The sequence below is a fragment of the Raphanus sativus genome, chromosome 4 (genome assembly GCF_000801105.2).
Source record: "Raphanus sativus cultivar WK10039 chromosome 4, ASM80110v3, whole genome shotgun sequence".
NCBI classification, from domain to species: Eukaryota; Viridiplantae; Streptophyta; class Magnoliopsida; order Brassicales; family Brassicaceae; genus Raphanus; species Raphanus sativus.
Window position 1 is genome coordinate 27,309,709 of NC_079514.1, and position 23,015 is coordinate 27,332,723.

The window sequence follows — 23,015 nt, forward strand, 5'->3', positions numbered from 1 at the left end:
CTCATTCTGATCAAACATATCGTGGCTGCTTCTCTTGGTTTTGGTGACGGGACGATCACCACTTCTGACCCACTTCTCATCATCGGACCTGTTTTGTCTCTTCATTTGTTTCTGCACAAAATCAAACCTATTAGCAGCAAACTGTTTCTTATTTCTAAAAATTAATTGCTCTTTTTCCGAATTAGTTTTAAAAGGAAAGAATATATCATCTTGTAGTGGTTTTGATTTCTTGAGAAGTCCAAACATCCTGAAACACTTAACAAACGTTAGCACATAAAATCCTCACACTCTCAAAGTGTTTAGCTCACGATTTTTAGGTGATCACTCAGAGTTCTTTTACTGGTTCAAAGGATGATACGCAGTCAAAATTTAGCAATCGAAAACCCAAAACAAACTTTGTGGAAAAAGAAAAGAAATGAAGATGAAGAGATTTTTTGTTTGTGTGGATCCGCCTTAACTGTCCTAAGGCCGGATTTCTCCTCGGCTAGCAGGCTTTCTCTTCCACCACTCCCCCTGGATTTCTCTTCAGTAGTGATCCAAGCCAAAAACTTTTACTTTTTTTTTTCTTTTTTTTTTCTTTTTTTTCTTTTTTTTTCTTTTTTCTATTGATTTTTTTTTTTAAAATGGCGATCACAAGGGAGTAAAGGAACAGCCCGGATCCAAAAAGAAATAAGAAAAGAAAATGATAAATAGATGAGAAGATGAAAAGAAGAATGAAAACAAACCAGCCAAAGTGGCTCTGATACCAAATGATAGACCCAAAATCGGGAAGGATGGCTTTGGCCGGATGTTGGATATGAACCGAGAAGTCGAAGGAACTTCTGGAACTGGGATGGATTGAACGGATCGTCAAGAGGTGCGGAATGACTCTTGATATACCAACGATCTAAGGCTAACCACCAAAGAACGGATGAATGTGTTGGCTAACCACCAAATAACACACAAAGATGATTGGCTGACCACCAAATCAACAAGCCGGTTCACACCGATGAACTAGCTAAGAACTCTCTCTCACTCAGAGAAGAACAACAAATAATAAACAACCAAATTGAACTGCTTTTATTCATGAAAGGGACTACATATTTATACTACTTGTAGTCAAAGAGAGACATAAAGAAAATGAGGAAAAATATGAATAGGAAATACAACATTTGACTAGAATTATTAAAGGGAGTCAAATGTGCGGAAAATAATGTAGTCTTGGTCAAGGTTGGTGATTTTGATGAAGACCAGTCAAGATTGTGGATTCTGATGTAGACTGGTCAAGATTCGTCCAAGCGTCCAGGTTCATCCATGATGATCGGGTCCATCGCGTAAGGACAAGGACGCACGCGGGCTGGTTGGTCGGGTGATCTTCATGAACTGATGGTGAAACCTCGGTTTGGTCGAGCTGGTTGACAAGATCGCCATTTTGGTTCGTGTCCATGAACAAAAAGAACGGTGCTCGATTTTGGTTCTATCAAGGTCTTTCACGCTCCTGACCGTTGCTAGTTCGCCGGCAAGCAGCTTCGTAATGAGTCTAGCGCCGAGGACTTTGCAGTTGGCGGTGGAGTGACCTCTCGTCTGATGGAACTCGCAGCTGGAATTGTCCTTGTACGAGTTCCACGTCCAAGTGTTTCCGGCGGTCCTCCCTTGTTCGGAATTGACGGCGTAGTTATGTTCGCCTTGGACGTCTGCCCCTTCGTGATGGACGTACTTGTCGTTACGAGAGGTTTTCTTCTTGCCGGACGCTTTCTGCGGTCCATGCTTTTGCGCTAGGACTTTCATCTCTTCTTCCATGATGATGAAATCCGTCGCCTTGTGGAGAGTGTCCTGGATGGTGCGTGGCCTCTCCAAAGAAATCCACTTTTGAAATTTCGATTTGTACCAGAGGTTTTTTCTCAGGGCGTCGATGGCAACTCTGTCGCTGAGGCCTGTTACCCTGGACATCACGAGTTTGAACCTCCTTATGTAGTCGCGGAGCAGTTCGTCTTCCTTTTGAATTAGACTCCAAAGGTCTACGTCGGAAGTTTCCCTGTCCATGAACATGGAGAATTGCTTCAGAAAAGCTGAAGCAAGCTGGCGGAAACTTCCGATGGAGTTTCTTTTCAAGTGTGAGAACCACTCGAGCGCAGCACCTCTGAGGTTCTCGACGAATAGGAGACAGCAGCTGACGTCCTTTTCCCGCTCCGGAAGTTTAGACCTCGCCATCGCAATCTGGAAGGACTGCAGATGTGCCTTCGGATCTGTGGTTCCGTCGTAGGTGGGAAGCTTTATTTTCCCGGGATCTGAGACTCGTGCGTCCGTGATTCGAGAGGTGAATGGAGTCTTTCTCGATTCTTCGAGGAGCAGGTCGATCTCGAGGGTAGTGCTGGTTGCGTGGTGAATCTGCGATTTTACCGCTTTCACCTCGCTGCAGTTTTTGCGATGTACTCGCGCAAATCATGGATCTCGTTGGCGCCGTTCGCGCTCCTTTGTCTACGTTGGCTGCGATAGGCCCGAGTCTGGTCTTCAGCCAACCTCTCTTGCTCTGACCAGTAGAGGTCTTCTTCCTCTTCTGTCATGGGTTTTTCGAAGGCTGCCGCCAGTCGAGCTGACTGACTTCGGGTCCTTCTGTGGTGGATGTCGCGTCTTCGTCGGACGGATCCGATTGATTGCTGATATCCAGATTGATTCTTTCGACGTCGTCTCCTTCGTTTTCCCTTGCGGGAGGTGGGAGGTTATCCGTCGTTTTCTTATGCCCCGCCGGAGTGGTATCGTCAGGGATGAGTTCCGGGGATTTTCTTGGGGCATCTTTTTCTTGGTCTCCGGCAGTTCCGAAGTCGAGCCTCCTGACACGCCTCACCTTGGTGGATCCGCACGGGTGTTTGCTTTTCGTTGTTAAGGTATTGACCTGTTTAGCGAGTGAAGCCATTAGTTTCTCTTGTTCTTCCGACCGTTTCTGGGCGGTGGCGAACAATTCCTTCACCTGGTCCAGCATCGCGGTGTTTGCCTCGGCAGTGACCGTCGATACGTTTCCGGCAGGAGTCTTCTCAGCGTTGGCATCGGCGCCTGGTCCGTCGTGCGTTTGCTTGTCTTTTTCCGCGTTAGCAGACATGCTTAACTGGGCGTGCGTAGTTGCGAGAAAGATAAATCCGTGTATCCCCCTCCTTGTGGGAACCGAAATTCGCACTGTCGATTTTAGTTAAGTTTAAACGTAGGAAAACTAAGTTGACCTAGTTTTCCCCGAGGATCCCGGCTATCTGTTGGGCCACGCACGACGAAGTTAATACGAGTTTAGTTTGGGAATAAATGCGTAAAATAAAGAGAGCAAAAGAAAGAATCTTATTTCCGAATTCGCGGAGAGCGTTTGAACAACAGGTCGAGATCTCGGCCGCAAGAGCTGTCGATCGTCGCTAGTCTCAAAACCTAGATCTAACCTAGTTGAGTCGCAGCTCGCTAAAAAGGAAATAAAAGCCTACGTTCTTAGTTGCTCTAGAGTGGTTTCTTTCTTCTGATTTCGGATCCCCCTTCCTCTGCTCCTAGCCTTACTTATATACTCTCATATGACGGTCTATCCTTGATGGGCTGAGTCTGCCGCGAGATGGGCTTTTTCCATTTTCGTCGGCCTTCGTGTTTATCGGGAAAGTTGACATTTATCCTTTCGGAAATTTGACATTTATCCATTCAGAAGTTTAACATTTATCTTGTTATGTGAAGATAATTGTAAACCGTCGTATCTATCTTTTAGAAAATCGTAAATGGGCCGTCCGATCGGGTTTGGTCCCTTTCGGGCCGTCTTCCGGACTTCCGTTGTTTTCTACGATTTCTTTGAAAGAATGCTCCTACTTGGATGTCGAGTCTTTCGGAAGATCTTCGATCCATTGCTGAGGTGAATTGTGTTTTAAGATAACCATCACCGTTTTATACGAAGTCTTTCTGTCCGTTGACGTCTTACGGGTTCTCCGAAATCTTGGAGCAGGAAAAGGAGTTTTGTTTGCGGGATCTCGGAAAGTCGCAAAACACTGATTTCTGGCGACCCGGGGGCCTAGAACTTATGCACGAAGACTAGCCGCCCGACGACCCGAGCCAGCACGGGGCTAGCCGCCTGGCAACCACGGCCGGCACGGGCGCTAGCCGCCGGCGGCTATGGCCAGCACGGGGGCTAGCCGCCCGGCGGCCACGGCCAGCACGGGCGCTAGCCGCCGGCGGCCACGGCACGGGGGCAAGCCGCCCGGCGGCCACGGCCAGCACGGATGCTAGCCGCCGGCGGCTACGGCCAGCACGGGAGCTAGCCGCCCGGCGGCCACGGCCAGCACGGGCGCTAGCCGCCGGCGGCTACGGCCAGCACGGGCGCTAGCCGCCGGCGGCTACGGCCAACACGGGGGCTAGCCACCCGGCGACCACGGCCAGCACGGACGCTAGCCGCCGCCGGCCACGGCCAGCACGGGGGATAGCCGCCCGGCGGCCACGGCCAGCACGGGCGCTAGCCGCCGGCGGCTACGGCCAGCACGGGCGCTAGCCGCCGCCGGCTACGGCCAGCACGGGCGCTAGCCGCCGCCGGCTACGGCCAACACGGGGGCTAGCCGCCCAGCGACCACGGCCAGCATGGGCGCTAGCCGCCGGCGGCCACGGCCAGCACGGGGGCTAGCCGCCCGGCGGCCACGGCCGCGACCGGAGTCGGCTGCTCGGTTCCTTCGGCTTGTGCGTATTTTTGCGTTCTTTTTAGTTTTCCGTAGGTTTTTCCTCGTGTAGAAAACGTTTCTAGCCGTTGATTTCGAGATGATTAATCTCGAACTTAATATTTTTTGCAAGGTTTCTCGGTTAACAATTAGTCTCTCGAGGTTGCTCTAACATCTTTCATGTTTTTCCGAGACTTTCGGACATCGATTTCATCTTGACCGATTTTGACCCCAACACAAGGTTTCTCCACCAGTTCATGCTGATCACACCGACCGAGCCGCACGTTCTGTCCACCGTATTGACCCGTGTACGTCCAGAATGGAGCTTCGGCTGGAGCCACGACCAGGAGACCGATCTGACCGTACCAGAGCTCGTCTTTCCCTACCAACTCGACATTCTAAGACCCATGGTCGAGCCAGACTTAGCTTGGGTCATGAGGAAACCGAAGACGGACATGCATTCTCATCCGGACAGTCCCGCACGCGTCCTTATCTTTATCCCGTGCATCCATCTTGTTCGAATGCATCTACACACTTGGACGAATCTTGACTGGTCAACATCAGAGTCCGCACTTTTGACCAGTCTTCATCAAAATCACCAACCTTGACGAAGACTACATCATTTTCTGCACATTTGACTCCATTTAATAATTCTAGTCAAATGTTGTATTTCCTATGTATCTTTTTCCGCACTTTCTTTATTTCTTTCTTTGACTACAAACACTATAAATATGTAGTCTCATTCATGAGTAAAATCAGATCATTTTGGAGTTTATTTTTGTTCTTCTTTTCTCTGAGTGAGAGAGAGTTCTGAGCTTGTTCATCGGTTTGAACCGGCTTGTTGATTTGGTGGTCAGCCAATCATCTTTGTGTGTTATTTGGTGGTTAGCCAACGCACTTCAACCGTTCTTAGGTGGTTAGCCTTAGATCGGGGGTATATCAGGAGCCATTCCGCATCTCTTGACGATCCCTTCAATCCATCTCAGTTCCAGAAGTGCCATTACCTTCTCGGTTCATATCCAACACCCGGCCAAAGCCATCCTCCCGATTTTGGGTCGTATCAAACCTGGTGCTCAGCCTTAACCATCTGACAAGTCTGACACTGCGATACAAATGTAGCAACATCCTTCTTCATACCCGGCCGATGATAATAACGCTTCAAGTCTCTGTACATCTTTGTATTCCCCGGTGAATAGAGAAACGCGAGTGGTGTGCTTGCCGTATAATCTCCTTTCTTAGCAACTCATCACTAGGCACACAAACCCGGTTCCGGTACATGAACATCCCGCTCGATGCTGTATGATATCCAACACTCTCGATCTCAATCTGCTTACGCAAAGCCTCATCTGCATCCTGAGCTTTGCGTATCCTCCATGACAAATCTGCTTGCTCTTCGGCCTCGAGGCCAACTGTCTTCCAGTCTACAGTGGTGGCACACAATCTGAGACTAGCTAGTATCCTAGTAAACTCCTGAACCTCTCTATTTCCTGAAACATCACTTCTGCGCCTACTCAAGGCATCTACCACCTGATTGGCTTTCCCCGGATGATAAGTGATTTTCAAATTATAGTCTGCTAACAACTCCATCCATATGCGTTGCCTTAAGTTCAAGTCCGTCTGAGTAAAGATGTACTTCAGACTCTTGTGATCTGAGAGAATCTTCACCTTCTCTCCATAAAAATATGATCTCCATATCTTCAATGCAAAGACAACTGTTGCTAACTCCAAATCGTGCGTAGGATAATTAGCTTCGTGAGGCCTCAACTGTCGTGATGCATATGCAATGACTTTACCCTCATGCATCAATACACATCCCAATCCAGTACATGATGCATCAGTGTAAACCTCGCATGGTATCCCTGGCCTCGGGAGTGCCAAAACTGGCGTCTGTGTCAGATGTCGCTTCAACTCAGAAAAACTCTCCGAGCACTCATCTGTCCAATCAAACTTGACGTCCTTGCCCGTTAACTTTATCATTGGCTTTGCAATGCTAGAAAAACCCTTGACGAAATTTCTGTAGTATCCTGCTAAACAAAGAAAACTGCGGATCTCTGTCGCACTCTTAGGTGTCGCCTACTCTGAAAAAGTTTTAATCTTTTCTGGATCTACAGCAACTCCCGCTTCTGAAACCACATGACCCAAAAATCCAATCTTTCTCTGCCAGAAGCTGCACTTACTCAATTTAGCATATAACTGGTGCTCTCTAAGCTTCTCCAACACAATCCGTAAGTGCTAAGCATGGTCTTCTCTACTCCGAGAATAAACTAAGATATCGTCGATAAAAACGATCACACACTTATCCAAATACTCGCGGAACACATCATTCATTAGCTTCATGAATGCTGCCGGTGCGTTCGTCAACCCAAATGGCATCACAACAAACTCATAGTGTCCATAGTGTGTACGGAAAGCCGTCTTCCGTGCATCGCCCTCAGCTATGGCAATCTGATGGTATCCAGACGCTAAGTCAATCTTATAAAACCATGAAGCTCCCTGCAACTGATCTAACAACTCGTCGATACGCGGAAGTGGGTACTTATTTTTGATGGTCACTTTGTTCAACCCTCTGTAGTCGATACAAAGTCTAAAACTTCCATCATTCTTCTTCACAAACAATACTGGTGCTCCCCACGGTGAAGTACTCGGCCTGATAAAACCCTTATCTGATAATTCCTCCAACTGCTTCTTCAACTCAGCCATCTCTGCTGGAGCTAAACGGTAAAGAGCTCGTGAAACTGGTGCTGTCCCTGGTTCCACCTCGATAGTAAGAACGTCACTTCTAGCTGGTGGTGGCCCCTTTAAGGTCTCAAAAACATCTGCATACTCAGGAACCACTGGAATATCATGCAGCTCTTGCTGATCATCATCATTAACCATCGAAATGGTCGCCAAAAATCCCACAGCTCCTTTGTCTAGTAAATCCTCTGCACGCAACATGGAGACGATAGAAACCCCTTGGTATGTCTGGGCTCCCTCAAATGTAATCTTCCCCTATGCTCTTGGAATACTAACTCTTGCCTCCAGGCAATCTAATATAACTCGATGTCTCGTCAACCAATCCATTCAAAGTATGACGTTGTAGAAACTCATCTCCATCTCCGTCAAATCTAAAAGCAAGTCAACTTCTCCAAGCATAACTGGTCTCATGCTCTCCTGTGGGACTTCGGAGCTTTCCCAGACTTAATCTGAGCTGCTCTAGAAAGCTTCTTCTCTTCTGCCAAACCTTCCTCCAGCTCAGCGGCTTTCTCCACCAAATCTCCCAATCTCTTATAAGTAACAACACGGCATCTGTTGCGAATATCCACTCGCATCCTATCAAGAAACTTCCTAATCAAGTCCTCCTCTGAGATACCACCTAAAACAAATCTGCAAAGTTGGTTAAACTTCCGCTCATACTCCCTGATAGACATTTCACCCTAGCTCACTTGCTCGAAAACACTCTTCTGCATATCCATAGTTTCCTTAGGAAAATACTTTCTATCAAACTCCCTGATGGAATCCACGAAGGTAAGCCTCTCAGTCTCCAAGCGGCTCAATCGTATCCCTTCCCACCAAACAAGAGCATCCCCACGCAAATACTGCATATTCAATCTGAGCGATAACTCTGGAGTGCACTCAATATTCTCCAACTTCCTCTGAAGGCCTAACTTTCAATCATGCGCGGCTATAGCATCCAATGTCCCGCTAAAATGCTCCATATCCATGTTCCTCATCTGACGCGTCAATCTGTAGAATGTCTCATCATAAGCCTGGTAAACCTGAGGTCGCGGTAAATCTTGAACACCCTGAGCAAACTGATGAGCTGGAACATGCTGCAATGGAACCTGAGGAAGGGGAACCTGCTGATCGGGAATCTGAGGATCCTGCTGAACCTTAACCGGTGGAGCCTGCTGAACCGGTGGAGCCTGCTGAACCTGAATCTGCGGACCCAGCGGCATCTGAACCTGAGGACCCTGCTGAACTGCAGCCAACTGACGAGCAACCTCATGTGCAGCTACTCGGGCAGCCTCTTGGGCGGCTTGCCTGTCTGCCTCCTGAGCAACTTGCTGAACTGCATCCTGAGCAGCCTGTCCAGCAGCATCCTGAACTATCTGTCTCATAGCCTCCTGGTCAACCGGAGGAACAGCGGGCTGAACATGCTCATCCTGAGCCTCTCTAGCATCTCTGGCGATCTGGACACGGGTAGCTCTCCTCGGCGGCATCTGAAAGGAAAACAAATCTGTTAACTTCTGTTGAAAATTTAAAGGAGTGTACCGAACGGACCGGTGCTATTGGTTTTTAAATTTTAAAATACCCAAACCCCCAAAATATTGGAGAACCGATTAAAACCGAATAAAAACCGAGTCTCCAAAAATCGCCATCCCGGGACAGAACCGGGACGGAACACGGCTCTGATACCAAAAATGTGACACCCGCCACTGACTAAAAACCGATAATAATAAAATATCATAATAATAATAATAATATTCTTCATTTATAATACACTCCTAGGATGCTTCTCTGGATGATAAGGGGATAGATCCTTGCAAGTAGAGAATCAGAGACTCAATCTTCTTCAAGGTTTGTGGATTGAATGGTGACACAAAGAGTTATGGAAGGGACTCCTTGATACTCCTAAGTAATCAGTCTCGGATATGACACACCAGGAAGGATTACTCTTGTGGTTTTGTTAGATATGACACACTAACAAAGACTCAAGAAATCTCAGAACTACAAGGAAGCTTGCAGTCGAGAGAGAGAGAGACAAGAGTCTGAAAAATAAAAGATTGGATACTTCATTTAGGGTTTCCGAGCACATATATATAGAGAGAGCAAGGAACAGGCTCCTTGGTCTCTTAATGTGACATAAAAACAAACCATAGTCTAAAAATAAAACATAAGATAAAATATGAAAGTCTGAAAATCCTAAGTACATCAAATGAGTGATAGGAAAGCAACATATGGCCTCGTTAAAAACCTATCTTTGGAAAACCCAGTGGGACAAAACCAAAGATAGGGAAAAAGAGCACACATATGCTACTTGCTCATTTGATGACTATCTAGAAAAAGAAATAGCTTGAATTGTGGTAAGTGTGTCTTGGTTGATCAAGCTTCTTCCAAGACTTTCTTCTTGCTTCATGGATGTCTTAAGTAGTCCTCCAATGGCTTCTTTGAGTTGCTTGCTTCTGGCTCGAGTCATGGGACCCTTAGGCATGGTGAGAGCATCTTCATCAGCTGGTTCCTCCATGGTCTCCTTGTCTTCTTTACTTGACTGGTCCATGATCATATCATTCCCTCCCTCTTGAAAAGGATTTGTCCTCAAATCTGGCTCATCTGCAACAAAAGAGATCAAGTCAGTAACATTGAAACTGTTGCTTATATCATACTTACCTTGAAGATCAAGCTTGTAGGCATTGTTATTGATTTTCTGGATGATCTCAAAAGGACCATCTATCCTTGGCATCAGCTTGGACTTTCTTTCTTTAGGAAACCTCTCCTTGCGCAAGTGAACCCACACTTTATCACCTACATCAAAGATCATCTCACGCCTGCCTTTGTTTGCTCTTTTGGTGTACTGCTTGGTCTTCTCAACAATGTTTCTTCTTGCCTGTTCATGGATTTGCTGTACCATCTCTGCTTTCTTTTTCCCATCCATACTGACCCTTTCACACTCAGGTAAAGGCATTAGATCCAAAGGTGAGATGGGATTGAACCCATAAACAATTTCAAAAGGGGAAAACTTAGAAGCAGAATGCTGAGCATGATTATAAGCAAATTCACAGTGAGGCAAATATTCTTCACATGATTTCAGATTCTTTTTAATGAATGCACGCAAGAGAGTTCCAAGAGTTCTATTAACTACCTCAGTCTGCCCATCAGTTTGTGGATGACATGTAGTAGAGAATAACAGCTTAGTACCTAGCTTAGACCAAAGAGTCTTCCAAAAATAACTAAGAAACTTAGTATCTCTATCAGAAACTATAGTCCTAGGCATGCCATGAATGCGCACAATCTCTCTAAAGAACAGGTTAGCAACATGCAATGCATCATCAGTCTTATGGCAAGCAATGAAATGTGCCATTTTAGAAAACCTGTCCACAACTACAAAGATAGAATCCTTACCTGTCTTGGTCCTTGGCAAACCCACAATAAAATCCATAGATATATCATTCCAGGGGTGAGTAGGAACAGGCAAAGGAGTGTACAAACCGTGGGGTTGGATCTTTGACTTAGCTGCTTTGCAAGTTGCACACCTTCCACAGATTCTCTCAACATCTCGTTTCATGTGTGGCCAAAAGAAGTGATCCTGCAAAACCTTAAGAGTCTTGGCAATACCAAAGTGTCCCATTAAACTTCCTCCATGGGATTCCCTGACAAATAAATCTCTCAAAGAACAGTTAGGCACACACAATCTATTATCATAGAATAAGAATCCATCCTGCCTAAAGTAATGTCCTGCAGCATATTTCTCACAGGATTGATAAGCTTCCTGAAAGTCAGAATCAGTTGCATACATATCCTTAAGTTGTTCAAATCCTAGCAACTTAGCATCAAGAGTATTCAAGAGAGTATACCTTCTTGATAGTGCATCAGCAACTATATTTTCCTTACCTTGTTTGTATTTGATCACATAAGGAAAGGTTTCAATGAATTCTACCCATCTGGCGTGTCTCTTGCTGAGCTTGCTTTGTCCCTTGAGGTACTTGAGAGACTCATGGTCTGTGTGAATGACAAACTCCTTTGGCCATAAATAATGCTGCCAAGTCTGTAGAGCTCTCACCAAGGCATATAGTTCTTTGTCATAAGTGGCATAGTTGAGAGTAGCTCCACTTAGTTTCTCACTGAAGTATGCTATGGGCCTTCTATCCTGCCTCAACACAGCACCAATACCAATTCCTGAGGCATCACATTCAATTTCAAATGTTTTAGAGAAATCAGGAAGTATAAGGAGAGGAGAGTTAGTAAGCTTCTCTTTGAGGATTTGAAATGAGGTTTCTTGTGCTTCTCCCCACTTGAATCCTACATTTTTCTTGATAATCTCAGTCAGTGGAGCTGCTAGAGTGCTGAAGTCCTTCACAAATCTATCTTAGAAAAGATGCTAGAGCCATGCAATTCATCAAGCATATCATCTAATCTAGGAATAGGGTGGCAATACTTCACTGTTATGTTGTTGATGGCTCTGCAATCAACACACATGCGCCACCTACCATCTTTCTTAGGCACAAGAAGTACTGGAACATCACATGGACTCATACTCTCTCGGATATGACCCTTCTCCATCAGTTCCTCCACTTGTCTTTGCAACTCCTTAGTCTCAACAGGATTGGTTCTGTATGCTGGTCGGTTAGGAAGAGTGGAGCCAGGAACAAAATCAATCTGATGCTCAATCCCACGCACTGGTGGCAATCCTATGGGGTTATCTTCTGGAAACACATCATTATACTCCTGCAAAAGAGAGACTAGTTCACTAGGATAATCCTGTGGAAGATCAGTGACTGTTAGCAAAGTCTCTTTAAACATAAGTAAAACAATAGAGGGTTGAGAGTATAGAATTCTTTTGATATCTTCCTGTTTGGTATAGAGGCTGTGATGTTTCTGATCGGGCTTGAGGTCTATCTCTTTCTTTTTCTGAAGCTGGAGTTGATCCTCATGAACTTCCTTAGGTGACAAAGGTACCAGCACTGTCTTCTTTCCATTAAACTCAAAAGAGTGCTTATTGGTGAAACCATCATGAACCACTCGCCTATCAAACTGCCATGGTCTACCAAGAAGAATATGGCTAGCTTCCATTGGTAATACATCACACAAGATCTCATCTTCATATCTACCAATGGCTATAGGTATCAGCACTTGATTGGAGACTCTCATCTCACCTTCCTCATTGAGCCACTGCAACCGGTAAGGTCTAGGATGCTTCTGAACTTTCAGACCCAATTTCTTCACCATAGTCTCACTAGCTACATTGACACAGCTTCCACCATCAATAATAAGGCTGCACACCTTTCCCTGAACCAAACACCTAGTGTAGAAGAGGTTCTCACGCTGCTCAGTTTCTTCAGTCTTAGTTTGCAAGTTCAAGAGTCTTCTTGTCACCAACAACCTTCCTTTAACCGGTTCTACTTCACTCTCTTCACCAGACATTTCCAGATCAGAACCGGAGTGCTCTTCTTCTGATTCATACTCTCCATTCTCAAGTAGAATCATAACCTTCTTGTTGGTGCACTCATTGGCATAATGTCCTCTTCCTTGACACTTGAAACACTTAACATCTCTAGTTCTAGAGCTTGTAGCTTCAGCTTTGCCTTTGTCTTTGCTGAATGTGCTGCTTGGCTTAATATCTTCTTTCTGCTGAGGTTTGCTATCCTTCAGATAAGATGGTTTCTCTTCTTTAGTGTACTGATACTTGCTGGACCCATAGTTGCCTCGCAAGTGATGCTTTCTCTTAATCTGTTGCTCCACCAGAATAGCTTTGTGCAACATCTCTTCTATCTCTATATAGTGCTGCATCTCCACACTGTCTTGTATCTCGCAGTTAAGCCCTCCAAGAAACCTTGCCATAGTAGCTTCTCTGTCCTCAGATATACCAGCCCTCAACATCAGCAACTCCATCTCCTGGTAGTACTCTTCCACAGTCTTGGATCCTTGTGTAAGTCTCCTCAATCTTTGATGAAGATCCCGGTGGTAGTGGTTAGGCACAAACCTCTTGCGCATAAGAGACTTCATCTCTTTCCAAGTATCAACTGGATACTCTTGATTCATCCTCCTAGTAGTTACCAGTTGATCCCACCAGCTCAAAGCATAATCATAGAACTCAGTTGCAGCAAATTGAATCCTCTGAGCATTGGTGTAGTGTCGGCTGTTGAATACAATCTCAATCTTCTTCTCCCACTCAAGATAAGCATCAGGATCAACTTTTCCATGGAAGGGAGGGATCTTAAGCTTCAAACCAGCAAGTTCATCACGGTAAGGTCTTCTATCATCATGATCACGACGAGTTCTTCTTCTACTACCTCGTGATGCTGAGGAAGAACCACTTCTCTCACTTATGTGGCGCTCATAGTAGTTATCAGTTTCCTGTGAACCAGCATGCTCTTGTGGAGTGTGAGTTCGACGGTTCCTTCTGGACTCATTACTGTGACCTTGACCAGTAGCTTGTCTGATTTCATTTCTGATCTCTTTCATGTTTTCATTCATCATCTCAGTCATGCTTTCCAACATGGTTTGCTTCAACTGAGCGGCCATTGCTTCCATCAACAGTTTGTTCTTTCTCATCAGGTCTGCTTCCTCATCAGTCTCGTTGCCCATTGTCACCAAACTTGAGAAGTTAGGCACCAGACTTGAGAAAATTTAGGCACCAGACTTGAGAAGATTAGGCACCAGACTTGAGAAAATTAGGCACCAGACTTCACTGTAGCTACAGTACTCGCCCAGCAAGGAAGAAGCTGCTTGTATCTTGATCTTTGTTCACCACTCTTCAAACACAAAAGTGTTTACCTGAAATAAATAACAAACTCAGCCAGTAAGAGAGTTCGAAATCAAAATCAAATAAGGAAACAAAACAAGAAAATGAAACAGGCTGCAAGGATCTCAAGAGTCTTTTCAAAAATCACAAGATCAACACTGTCTATTTTATCAGATTTCAACAAAACAAGATCAGATCTATCAATCTTACACAGGTTAATCAACAGATCGGATGATAAACTGACAGAAACAACAGATCTAACAAGAAAGTAACAAGATTTGAACAGATCCAGAGTAGATCTATAAGAGAAACTCTTAGATCTATCAATTTCGAAACAACAAATCTCAGATCTATCAGTTTTGAAACACACAACAACAGATCTAGCAATACTGAACTGAAAGTGAATCAAATCGACAGAAACAACACAACAAAACTCAGATCTATCAATGGTTATGAAAGCCAAGAACAGATCGAGTGAAAGTTTGAAGAAAACGAGTACTTCCCTATCCAGATTTGCTCTGATACCACTTGATAAGATCCTAGGATGCTTCTCTGGATGGATGGGATAATCCTTTGCAGAAACGAATCAAGAGACTCGAGTTTCTCAAAGGCAGTGGATCGAATGGTGACACAAGAGTTATGAAAGGGCTCTTGATACTCCTAGATATCTAATCCGGATATGACACACCGAAGAAGAGATCCTTGGGCTCTGGATATTACACACCAGAAGTTGGATATTACACACCAACACTCAATCTACTCGACAAGCAAGAAGAAAAGATAAAACAAAGGTTTTTGATTGAAAATAGCATGATGTGAAAGCAAGATTTGAGGACAAATCTTTTTGAAGAGGAGGAGTATGATGTGATCTTGGGTCATATATGAAGTTATGGCCATGAAAGACATTCAGAAATTAGGCCATGATGTTAGCTAACATGTCCAGCCCATTTTTATCAAGTTCCAAACCCAAGAAGATCCAAAATCAAGTGGTTTCCTTGCTGTCTAAAAAGAGTGACGAAAATTGGAGAATAAATTGCATGGAAAGCTTCTCTCTCCTCCATGCATTGTTTTGTGATTTCCTAGACTATTAAATATCTAGCTTTGTGAGCAAGTTTAGTTTCCTATAAATAAGTTTTAAACTCCATTGAAATAAAATAAGTTTGTTTTCAATAAAAGATTAGAGAAGTTTCTCTCTTTCAAGATGTGATGTCTTGTAATTTTTGGAACTCCATGTTCGTGGTGTGTCATATCTATGTTCATGGCTGGTCTAGACTTATCATAGATCCTTTCACAGATCTTTGTGGTGTCTCTCAATCCATCTCTCTATCCATTCCTTGTTGGTGTGTCATATCCAGCAAGCTGTCGATTTCTTTGGTGTGTAATATCTAGAGAATCGATCCACCGGTGAATCAAAGGAGTTTCCGCAACCTTTGTGTGCCATTCAATCCACATCCTTTGATCTATTGAGATTTCACAGTCTCTTGGATGCAAAGCTTATCCCCTCACCAACTTAGAGTGCATCATCCTTGGGAGGTTTTCATCATTTGGTGCCAGAGCACACTCTGAGTTTGGTATTCACTTCTGTTATCCATCATTCTCATCTATCCATCTTCTACAACAAAAATGGAGTTTTTATTTTTACTATTCTTCAAATCTGCTGGATCTTTTGGGAAGTGTGTGTTCAAGTTTTTCTTTCTTTGGAAAGCAAGATTTGAGGACAAATCTTTTTGAAGAGGAGGAGTATGATGTGATCTTGGGCTCATATATGAAGTTATGGCCATGAAAGACATTCAGAAATTGGGCCATGATGTTAGCTAATATGTCCAGCCCATTTTTATCAAGTTCCAAACCTAAGAAGATCCAAAATCAAGTGGTTTCCTTGCTGTCTAAAAAGAGTGACGAAAATTGGAGAATAAATTGTATGGAAAGCTTCTCTCTCCTCCATGCATTGTTTTGTGATTTCCTAGACTATTAAATATCTAGCTTTGTGAGCAAGTTTAGTTTCCTATAAATAAGTTTTAATCTCCATTGAAATAAAATAAGTTTGTTTTCAATAAAAGGATTTGAAATGAGGTTTCTTGTGCTTCTCCCCACTTGAATCCTACATCTTTCTTGATAATCTCAGTCAGTGGAGCTGTTATAGTGCTGAAGTCCTTCACAAATCGCCTATAGAAGCCTGCTAGCCAATGGAAACTCCTTACTTCATTTATGGTTTTAGGAGTCGGCCACTCTTGTATGGCTTTCACCTTCTCTTGATCCACCTTTATTCCATCTGCACTCACAACAAAGCCTAGAAAGACCAAGTTATCCGTACAGAAAGTACACTTCTTAAGATTAGCAAAGAGCTTTTCTTTTCTCAAAACATCAAGAACAGTCCTAACATGAACTATATGCTCTTCTAAGCTCTTGGAGTAAACTAGGATATCATCAAAGTAAACTACCACAAACACTCCTATAAAAGATCTAAGCACATGATTCATCAATCTCATAAAGGTACTAGGAGTATTAGTTAAGCCAAAAGGCATCACCAACCACTCATACAAACCATGCTTAGTCTTGAAAGCAGTTTTCCACTCATATCCCTCTTTCATCCTAATTTGATGATACCCACTCTTCAAATCTATCTTAGAAAAGATGCTAGAGCCATGCAATTCATCAAGCATATCATCTAATCTAGGAATAGGGTGGCGATACTTCACTGTTATGTTGTTGATGGCTCTGCAATCAACACACATGCGCCAGCTACCATCTTTCTTAGGCACAAGAAGTACTGGAACAGCACATGGACTCATAATCTCTCGGATATGACCCTTCTCCATCAGTTCCTCCACTTGTCTTTGCAACTCCTTAGTCTCAACAGGATTGGTTCTGTATGCTGGTCGGTTAGGAAGAGTGGAGCCAGGAACAAAATCAATCTGATGCTCAATCCCACGCACTGGTGGCAATCCTATGGGGTTATCTTCTGGAAACACATCATTATACTCCTGCAAAAGAGAGACTAGTTCACTAGGATAATCCTGTGGAAGATCAGTGACTGTTAGCAAAGTCTCTTTAAACATAAGTAAAACAATAGAGGATTGAGAGTATAGAATTCTTTTGAAACACACAAGTACTTCTCTTTAAACATAAGTAAAACAAAGGTTCTCGGAATGACCCCCAGTGTTCAAGTTTTTCTTTCTTTGGAAAGCAAGATTTGAGAACAAATCTTTTTGAAGAGGAGGAGTATGATGTGATCTTGGGCTCATATATGAAGTTATGGCCATGAAAGACATTCAGAAATTGGGTCATGATGTTAGCTAACATGTCCAGCCCATTTTTATCAAGTTCCAAACCCAAGAAGATCCAAAATCAAGTGGTTTCCTTGCTGTCTAAAAAGAGTGACGAAAATTGGAGAATAAATTGCATGGAAAGCTTCTCTCTCCTCCATGCATTGTTTTGTGATTTCCTAGACTATTAAATATCTAGCTTTGTGAGCAAGTTTAGTTTCCTATAAATAAGTTTTAATCTCCATTGAAATAAAATAAGTTTGTTTTCAATAAAAGATTAGAGAAGTTTCTCTCTTTCAAGATGTGATGTCTTGTAATTTTTGGAACTCCATGTTCGTGGTGTGTCATATCTATGTTCATGGCTGGTCTAGACTTATCATAGATCCTTTCACAGATCTTTGTGGCGTCTCTCAATCCATCTCTCTATCCATTCCTTGTTGGTGTGTCATATCCAGCAAGCTGTCGATTTCTTTGGTGTGTAATATCTAGAGAATCGATCCACCGGTGAATCAAAGGAGTTTCCGCAACCTTTGTGTGCCATTCAATCCACATCCTTTGATCTATTGAGATTTCACAGTCTCTTGGATGCAAAGCTTATCCCCTCACCAACTTAGAGTGCATCATCCTTGGGAGGTTTTCATCATTTGGTATCAGAGCACACTCTGAGTTTGGTATTCACTTCTGTTATCCATCATTCTCATCTATCCATCTTCTACAACAAAAATGGAGTTTTATTTTTACTATTCTTCAAATCTGCTGGATCTTTTGGGAAGTGTGTGTTCAAGTTTTTCTTTCTTTGGAAAGCAAGATTTGAGGACAAATCTTTTTGAAGAGGAGGAGTATGATGTGATCTTGGGCTCATATATGAAGTTATGGCCATGAAAGACATTCAGAAATTGGGCCATGATGTTAGCTAACATGTCCAGCCCATTTTTATCAAGTTCCAAACCCAAGAAGATCCAAAATCAAGTGGTTTCCTTACTGTCTAAAAAGAGTGACGAAAATTGGAGAATAAATTGCATGGAAAGCTTCTCTCTCCTCCATGCATTGTTTTGTGATTTCCTAGACTATTAAATATCTAGCTTTGTGAGCAAGTTTAGTTTCCTATAAATAAGTTTTAATCTCCATTGAAATAAAATAAGTTTGTTTTCAATAAAAGATTAGAGAAGTTTCTCTCTTTCAAGATGTGATGTCTTGTAATTTTTGGAACTCCATGTTCGTGGTGTGTCATATCTATGTTCATGGCTGGTCTAGACTTATCGTAGATCCTTTCACAGATCTTTGTGGCGTCTCTCAATCCATCTCTCTATCCATTCCTTGTTGGTGTGTCATATCCATCAAGCTGTCGATTTCTTTGGTGTGTAATATCTAGAGAATCGATCCACCGGTGAATCAAAGGAGTTTCCGCAACCTTTGTGTGCCATTCAATCCACATCCTTTGATCTATTGAGATTTCACAGTCTCTTGGATGCAAAGCTTATCCCCTCACCAACTTAGAGTGCATCATCCTTGGGAGGTTTTCATCAATTTATAAATATTCCAAAGTCAACATCTACGTCATCACAATACCATAAAGTCAAATCCGTAAATATCGATAACATCCAAAATAACAATAACAACATAAATCCGTAAGTCCGAAAATACAAAATAACATAAACGATAGATAAAAGCTCGAAGGCCTAAAAGGAGATAACGATAGAAGTGATAAAAAGCCCAAAAGCCCAATAGCACTCAAAAGCATCCGTCCAGTATAATCACTCCTGCTCGGCGGTCTCACCTGAAAGGAGAAAGAAGGAGGGGTGAGCAACAGGGGAGTCGCTCAGTGAGGTATGGGATGCTAATCCCAAAATTCATGGACATAGACATAGCATTACAGATAAAAATAATTTAATCTTAATACGTACAATCACGGTACCTAAAGTACAAAGGCATCAAACAATGATCCTAGCGAGGTGCACACCCGCTGCCCACTAACAGGCCAAAATACAACAACCACTCGAGATAGTGCTCGTACACCGCCCTCAGACGATTCATCGACACCTCCAGAATACGGTCCAGCCGGTCGACTAAACTGGCCATACCCCCCCCACACAATCTGACATACAGGAACACCTTCCCGTAGCCGTCTACAAACAATTCTAACTAAAATAACATTAAGTGAAGCAATCAATGTTGAACAATCTAACACCCTAGTTCCAGTTTAAGCAAGCAACCTAAACTAAACAAGCAATGACAGACTCGATTTCAAGCAGACGGAACATATTAAAGATAAATTATATTTATTCGAAATCCTAAGTCATGTACGAGAAGTTCGGAAAGAGCCCTCACCTTAGAAAATGTAGAGAAGTGGTATCTATGAACTCCAGATGCTAAAATAGACTCCAAATCTGAAATAAGGGCTAAATTTCAGGTCAGAACGCCCTTCGAACGAGTGAAAAAGGGTCTGGTCAAAGTCTATGTAAAAGTCAAACCGCTGGTCAAAGGTCAACCCGGTCAAACCTTGACCAGAAATCAATTAAACCTAACCACCTAGTTTTCTCTAACCTAAATCGATCAATTGGACCGTCTGGTTTAACCTTTACTGAAATTAAATTAATTAATTAATTAAATCGACCGGTTTACCTTAACCGAAATCTAATTAGTTTTAACCGAACAGTTTACCCTAACTGATTCGCAATTAATTTAACCAGTCAAACCAACCGGTTGACTGAGTCACCGAGTTGACCCGGGACGACTCGGCCGAGTAGCCGAGTTACCGGCGAGTCACCGGCGACGACGGCGGAGGGACGGTGGCTTACCGGAAAAGTCACCGGCGGCGGTGCGGTGGTCACGCGGCGGCGGATTCCCGACGGTGAACTGACGGCAGCCGGGTGCGGCGGCTACGGCGGACGGTGGTCGGAGACGGCGGAGCGTGCGTTTCACTCTCGAGCGAGGGCTGATCTTCCGGAGGCGCGTACGGCTTCGTCTGAGCTCCGATTTCGACGATTTCGGTGGCTGTGACTTCGTCTCGACGAGAGGAACATGATGGTTGTCTTGCATGCACGAAATACTCAGCGGTTAGGAAGGTATGTGTGTTTTACTAAAACGGCCGAAACTTAAACTAAATGCATGGCGGTTTGCGATGGTTACCTAGGGTGATGATCGGTGGTGACAAGCTGGACGTGATCACTGCGTGAGCGGCTCCGGCGAACTCTGGTGGTGGCTCAGTCACTACAAAATATCCCCTAATTCTCCCATTAACTCTTTTCTCTCTTTATTTCTTTTTTTTTCTTTGATGAATTTGGTGACTAAATCAATGTGAGAGGTGGGTATTTATAGGCAAAAATATAGACCTGTGGGTGTGTGCATGGACGTTGGCGTGCTAAACAAACTCCGTAACCGAAATCGGATCGTTACAATCATCGAAGCTGCTATTGAAGAGCTGAGAACCAAGCTATCAAATGAAGAGGATTGTGCTGTCTGGAAGAGTTCTCCTGGCGTTTATAAACCAGTATTCAGTACAAAAAACACTTGGGATTTGCTTCATCAGCAAGCTCAAACTGTTGACTGGCACAAGGCTTATGGTTCAAACATCACACTCCAAAACTAGCTTTCTTTACTTGGTTAGCTTTGCTAAATTGTCTAACAACGGGGACAGAATGCTGCTCTGGTCCTCTAATGTAAACCCATCATGTGTGTTCTGCAACCTGTTGGAAACCAGGGACCACTTGTTTTTCTCTTGTCCATTCACTTCCGAGGTATGGTCTCAGTTAACCAAAGATCTTTTTCGTGGGAGATTCACAACAGACTGGACAGAAATAACAGAGATTATCAAAGATAACAGACAGGAGCTTCTCACCAAATTCCTAATCCGCTATGTCTTACAGCTTTCGATACATTCCCTATGGCGTGAAAGAAATGATAGAAGGCATAGAGCTACTCCAACAACAGTCTCGGTCATGGTTGGTATGCTTGATAGGCAAGTCCGAAACAAGTGTCTCTCCTTTAGACCGGTCCTGAACTTCACTTTTGCCGCAGCTTTAGGGGTGCGGCTTTCCACAAGATAGCACAAAGTTTCAAAATTTGGTTTCTTTGAACTATAAAAGTGTAGGACAAGTTGCAACAACAGTGTATTTTCTTTTTGAGTAAATTTAACATATATTCAACAAAAAAAAGGTTTTGGACACTTAGTCCACCATTTTCTTTAAATTGTTTGTTGCAATTTTGGTTTTGTAACTTTGACAACCTTTTGAGTAAAAGTGCACTTTTAAAATTTTCAAAATTTGTTATTTATCAATCTACCTTATACGTTCAATCTTATTTGTTAACGTAACTACCACCGTAAACAAAACAACTACTGTGAGGTAATTCCATTTACAATTTTATAAATATCAAATTCAAATGTGCGATTGGACCATCACTAACTGTCGTGAGGTCACGTACACTATGCGCCAATATCCCCACTTAATATTTTCACTTTTCAAACCAACAACACTCTTAATATAGTTTCTCAAAAAAGAAAAAAAAAACTAGTGTTCGTATATGATTATATAGCATTCAAGTATTAGAAACACACAAACTACTTATAATCACTCACTTGAAACATCTCACTTGAAACTACTATAATATTTTCACTTTTCACATGTTCCACGTTCTACTTATATCACCCACTTGAAACATCTCAAACTAAAGACATTTGAAAAGATGTTCATATAGAACATGTTCCATAACAACACATCCCAAAATATACAAAATAGCTCTATGGAACACATTTGTCACAAAATGACAACCTGAATAACCCCCTTTGTAAAATAAGCTAGACCAAGTCTCACCAAAACAGAAATATAAAGTTACCAATCTCGTGCGGACAATCCTCTATATCAGAAAGAAAGAGGGTCGTCTACTGAATTCCCCAACATGTAATAATCAAGCACTGTGGAAGTAATGTCAGGAATATAGAAGGTAAGGATTGACGACGAAGTCGGTACCTGCTTCCGACTATGAATAATCTAAAAATGTAAGATTTAGATTTATATATTTAAAAGGGAAATTGGGTGAAATATACACACAAAAAAAAATTCACTAACTAACTAAAAACACTTCTTCTCTACTAATTTTTCTTCCTATCTCTCTCTACTCTCTCTCCCAAAATCTAATTAATTTTTTTTGGTTATTAAGCAAAAAAATCCTATTTAAAATACTATGTTTATATTCAAAAAAAATTATTGATTCAAATTCTATGTTTTTATTTTGATACTATTTTGTCTTTTAAATTCTATTTTGATCGTTTTCATATTTAAAACTATTTTTTCATTCCCTAATGTATAGAATTTTCAGATCTGAAAAATATTCGATAAAATAGAATTATAATGAAATTTGCTTAAAATCTAAAGGTAGTAGACTTCATAAGCCATAAATTGTAAGCAGAATTTATTAAAAGTCTTCTAAATATAATTTTAAATCTTTTTGCTTTATTTTTTTTCTTCTTATAGTTTTATCTTATTTTACAGTTTATTCCATAGTTTTTGAGTCCTTCCCAGAAAATGTAAAATTTACATGTGTAGTGTATTTTGTGATTATTTAAAATAAGTTTATAAACTCAAGCTCTATGTTTTTGATTTGCTAATATTCTAGCTTAAAATCTATTTAACAGATCTATAACTATTTTCAAGTTTTGAAGATACTTTT

At 42.6% G+C, this 23,015-nt stretch overlaps 1 protein-coding gene across 1 annotated transcript; it reads right to left on the minus strand.

Annotated features, from left to right (window-relative positions):
* Positions 1 to 9,534: 9,534 nt before the first annotated feature.
* Positions 9,535 to 13,925, minus strand: LOC130511252 (uncharacterized). The gene is made up of 3 exons (XM_057008161.1): positions 13,432 to 13,925; positions 12,297 to 13,383; positions 9,535 to 11,691 (listed from the first exon to the last, which is right to left on the minus strand). The coding sequence occupies exons 1-3, from the start codon at positions 13,923 to 13,925 to the stop codon at positions 9,676 to 9,678; spliced, it is 3,597 nt and encodes a 1,198-aa protein (XP_056864141.1). The 3' UTR covers positions 9,535 to 9,675.
* Positions 13,926 to 23,015: the final 9,090 nt, after the last annotated feature.

Coding starts and splice junctions, on each gene's coding strand:
- LOC130511252 (XM_057008161.1), bottom strand. CDS start 13,925: ATGGGCAACGAGACTGATGAGGAAGCAGACCTGATGAGAAAGAACAAA. Junction 13,384..13,431: donor ATTCAATTTGCTGCAACTGA/GTTCTATGATTA, acceptor GGTAACTACTAG/GAGGATGAATCAAGAGTATC. Junction 11,692..12,296: donor ATGGAAAGAAGACAGTGCTG/GTACCTTTGTCA, acceptor AGATTTGTGAAG/GACTTCAGCACTCTAGCAGC.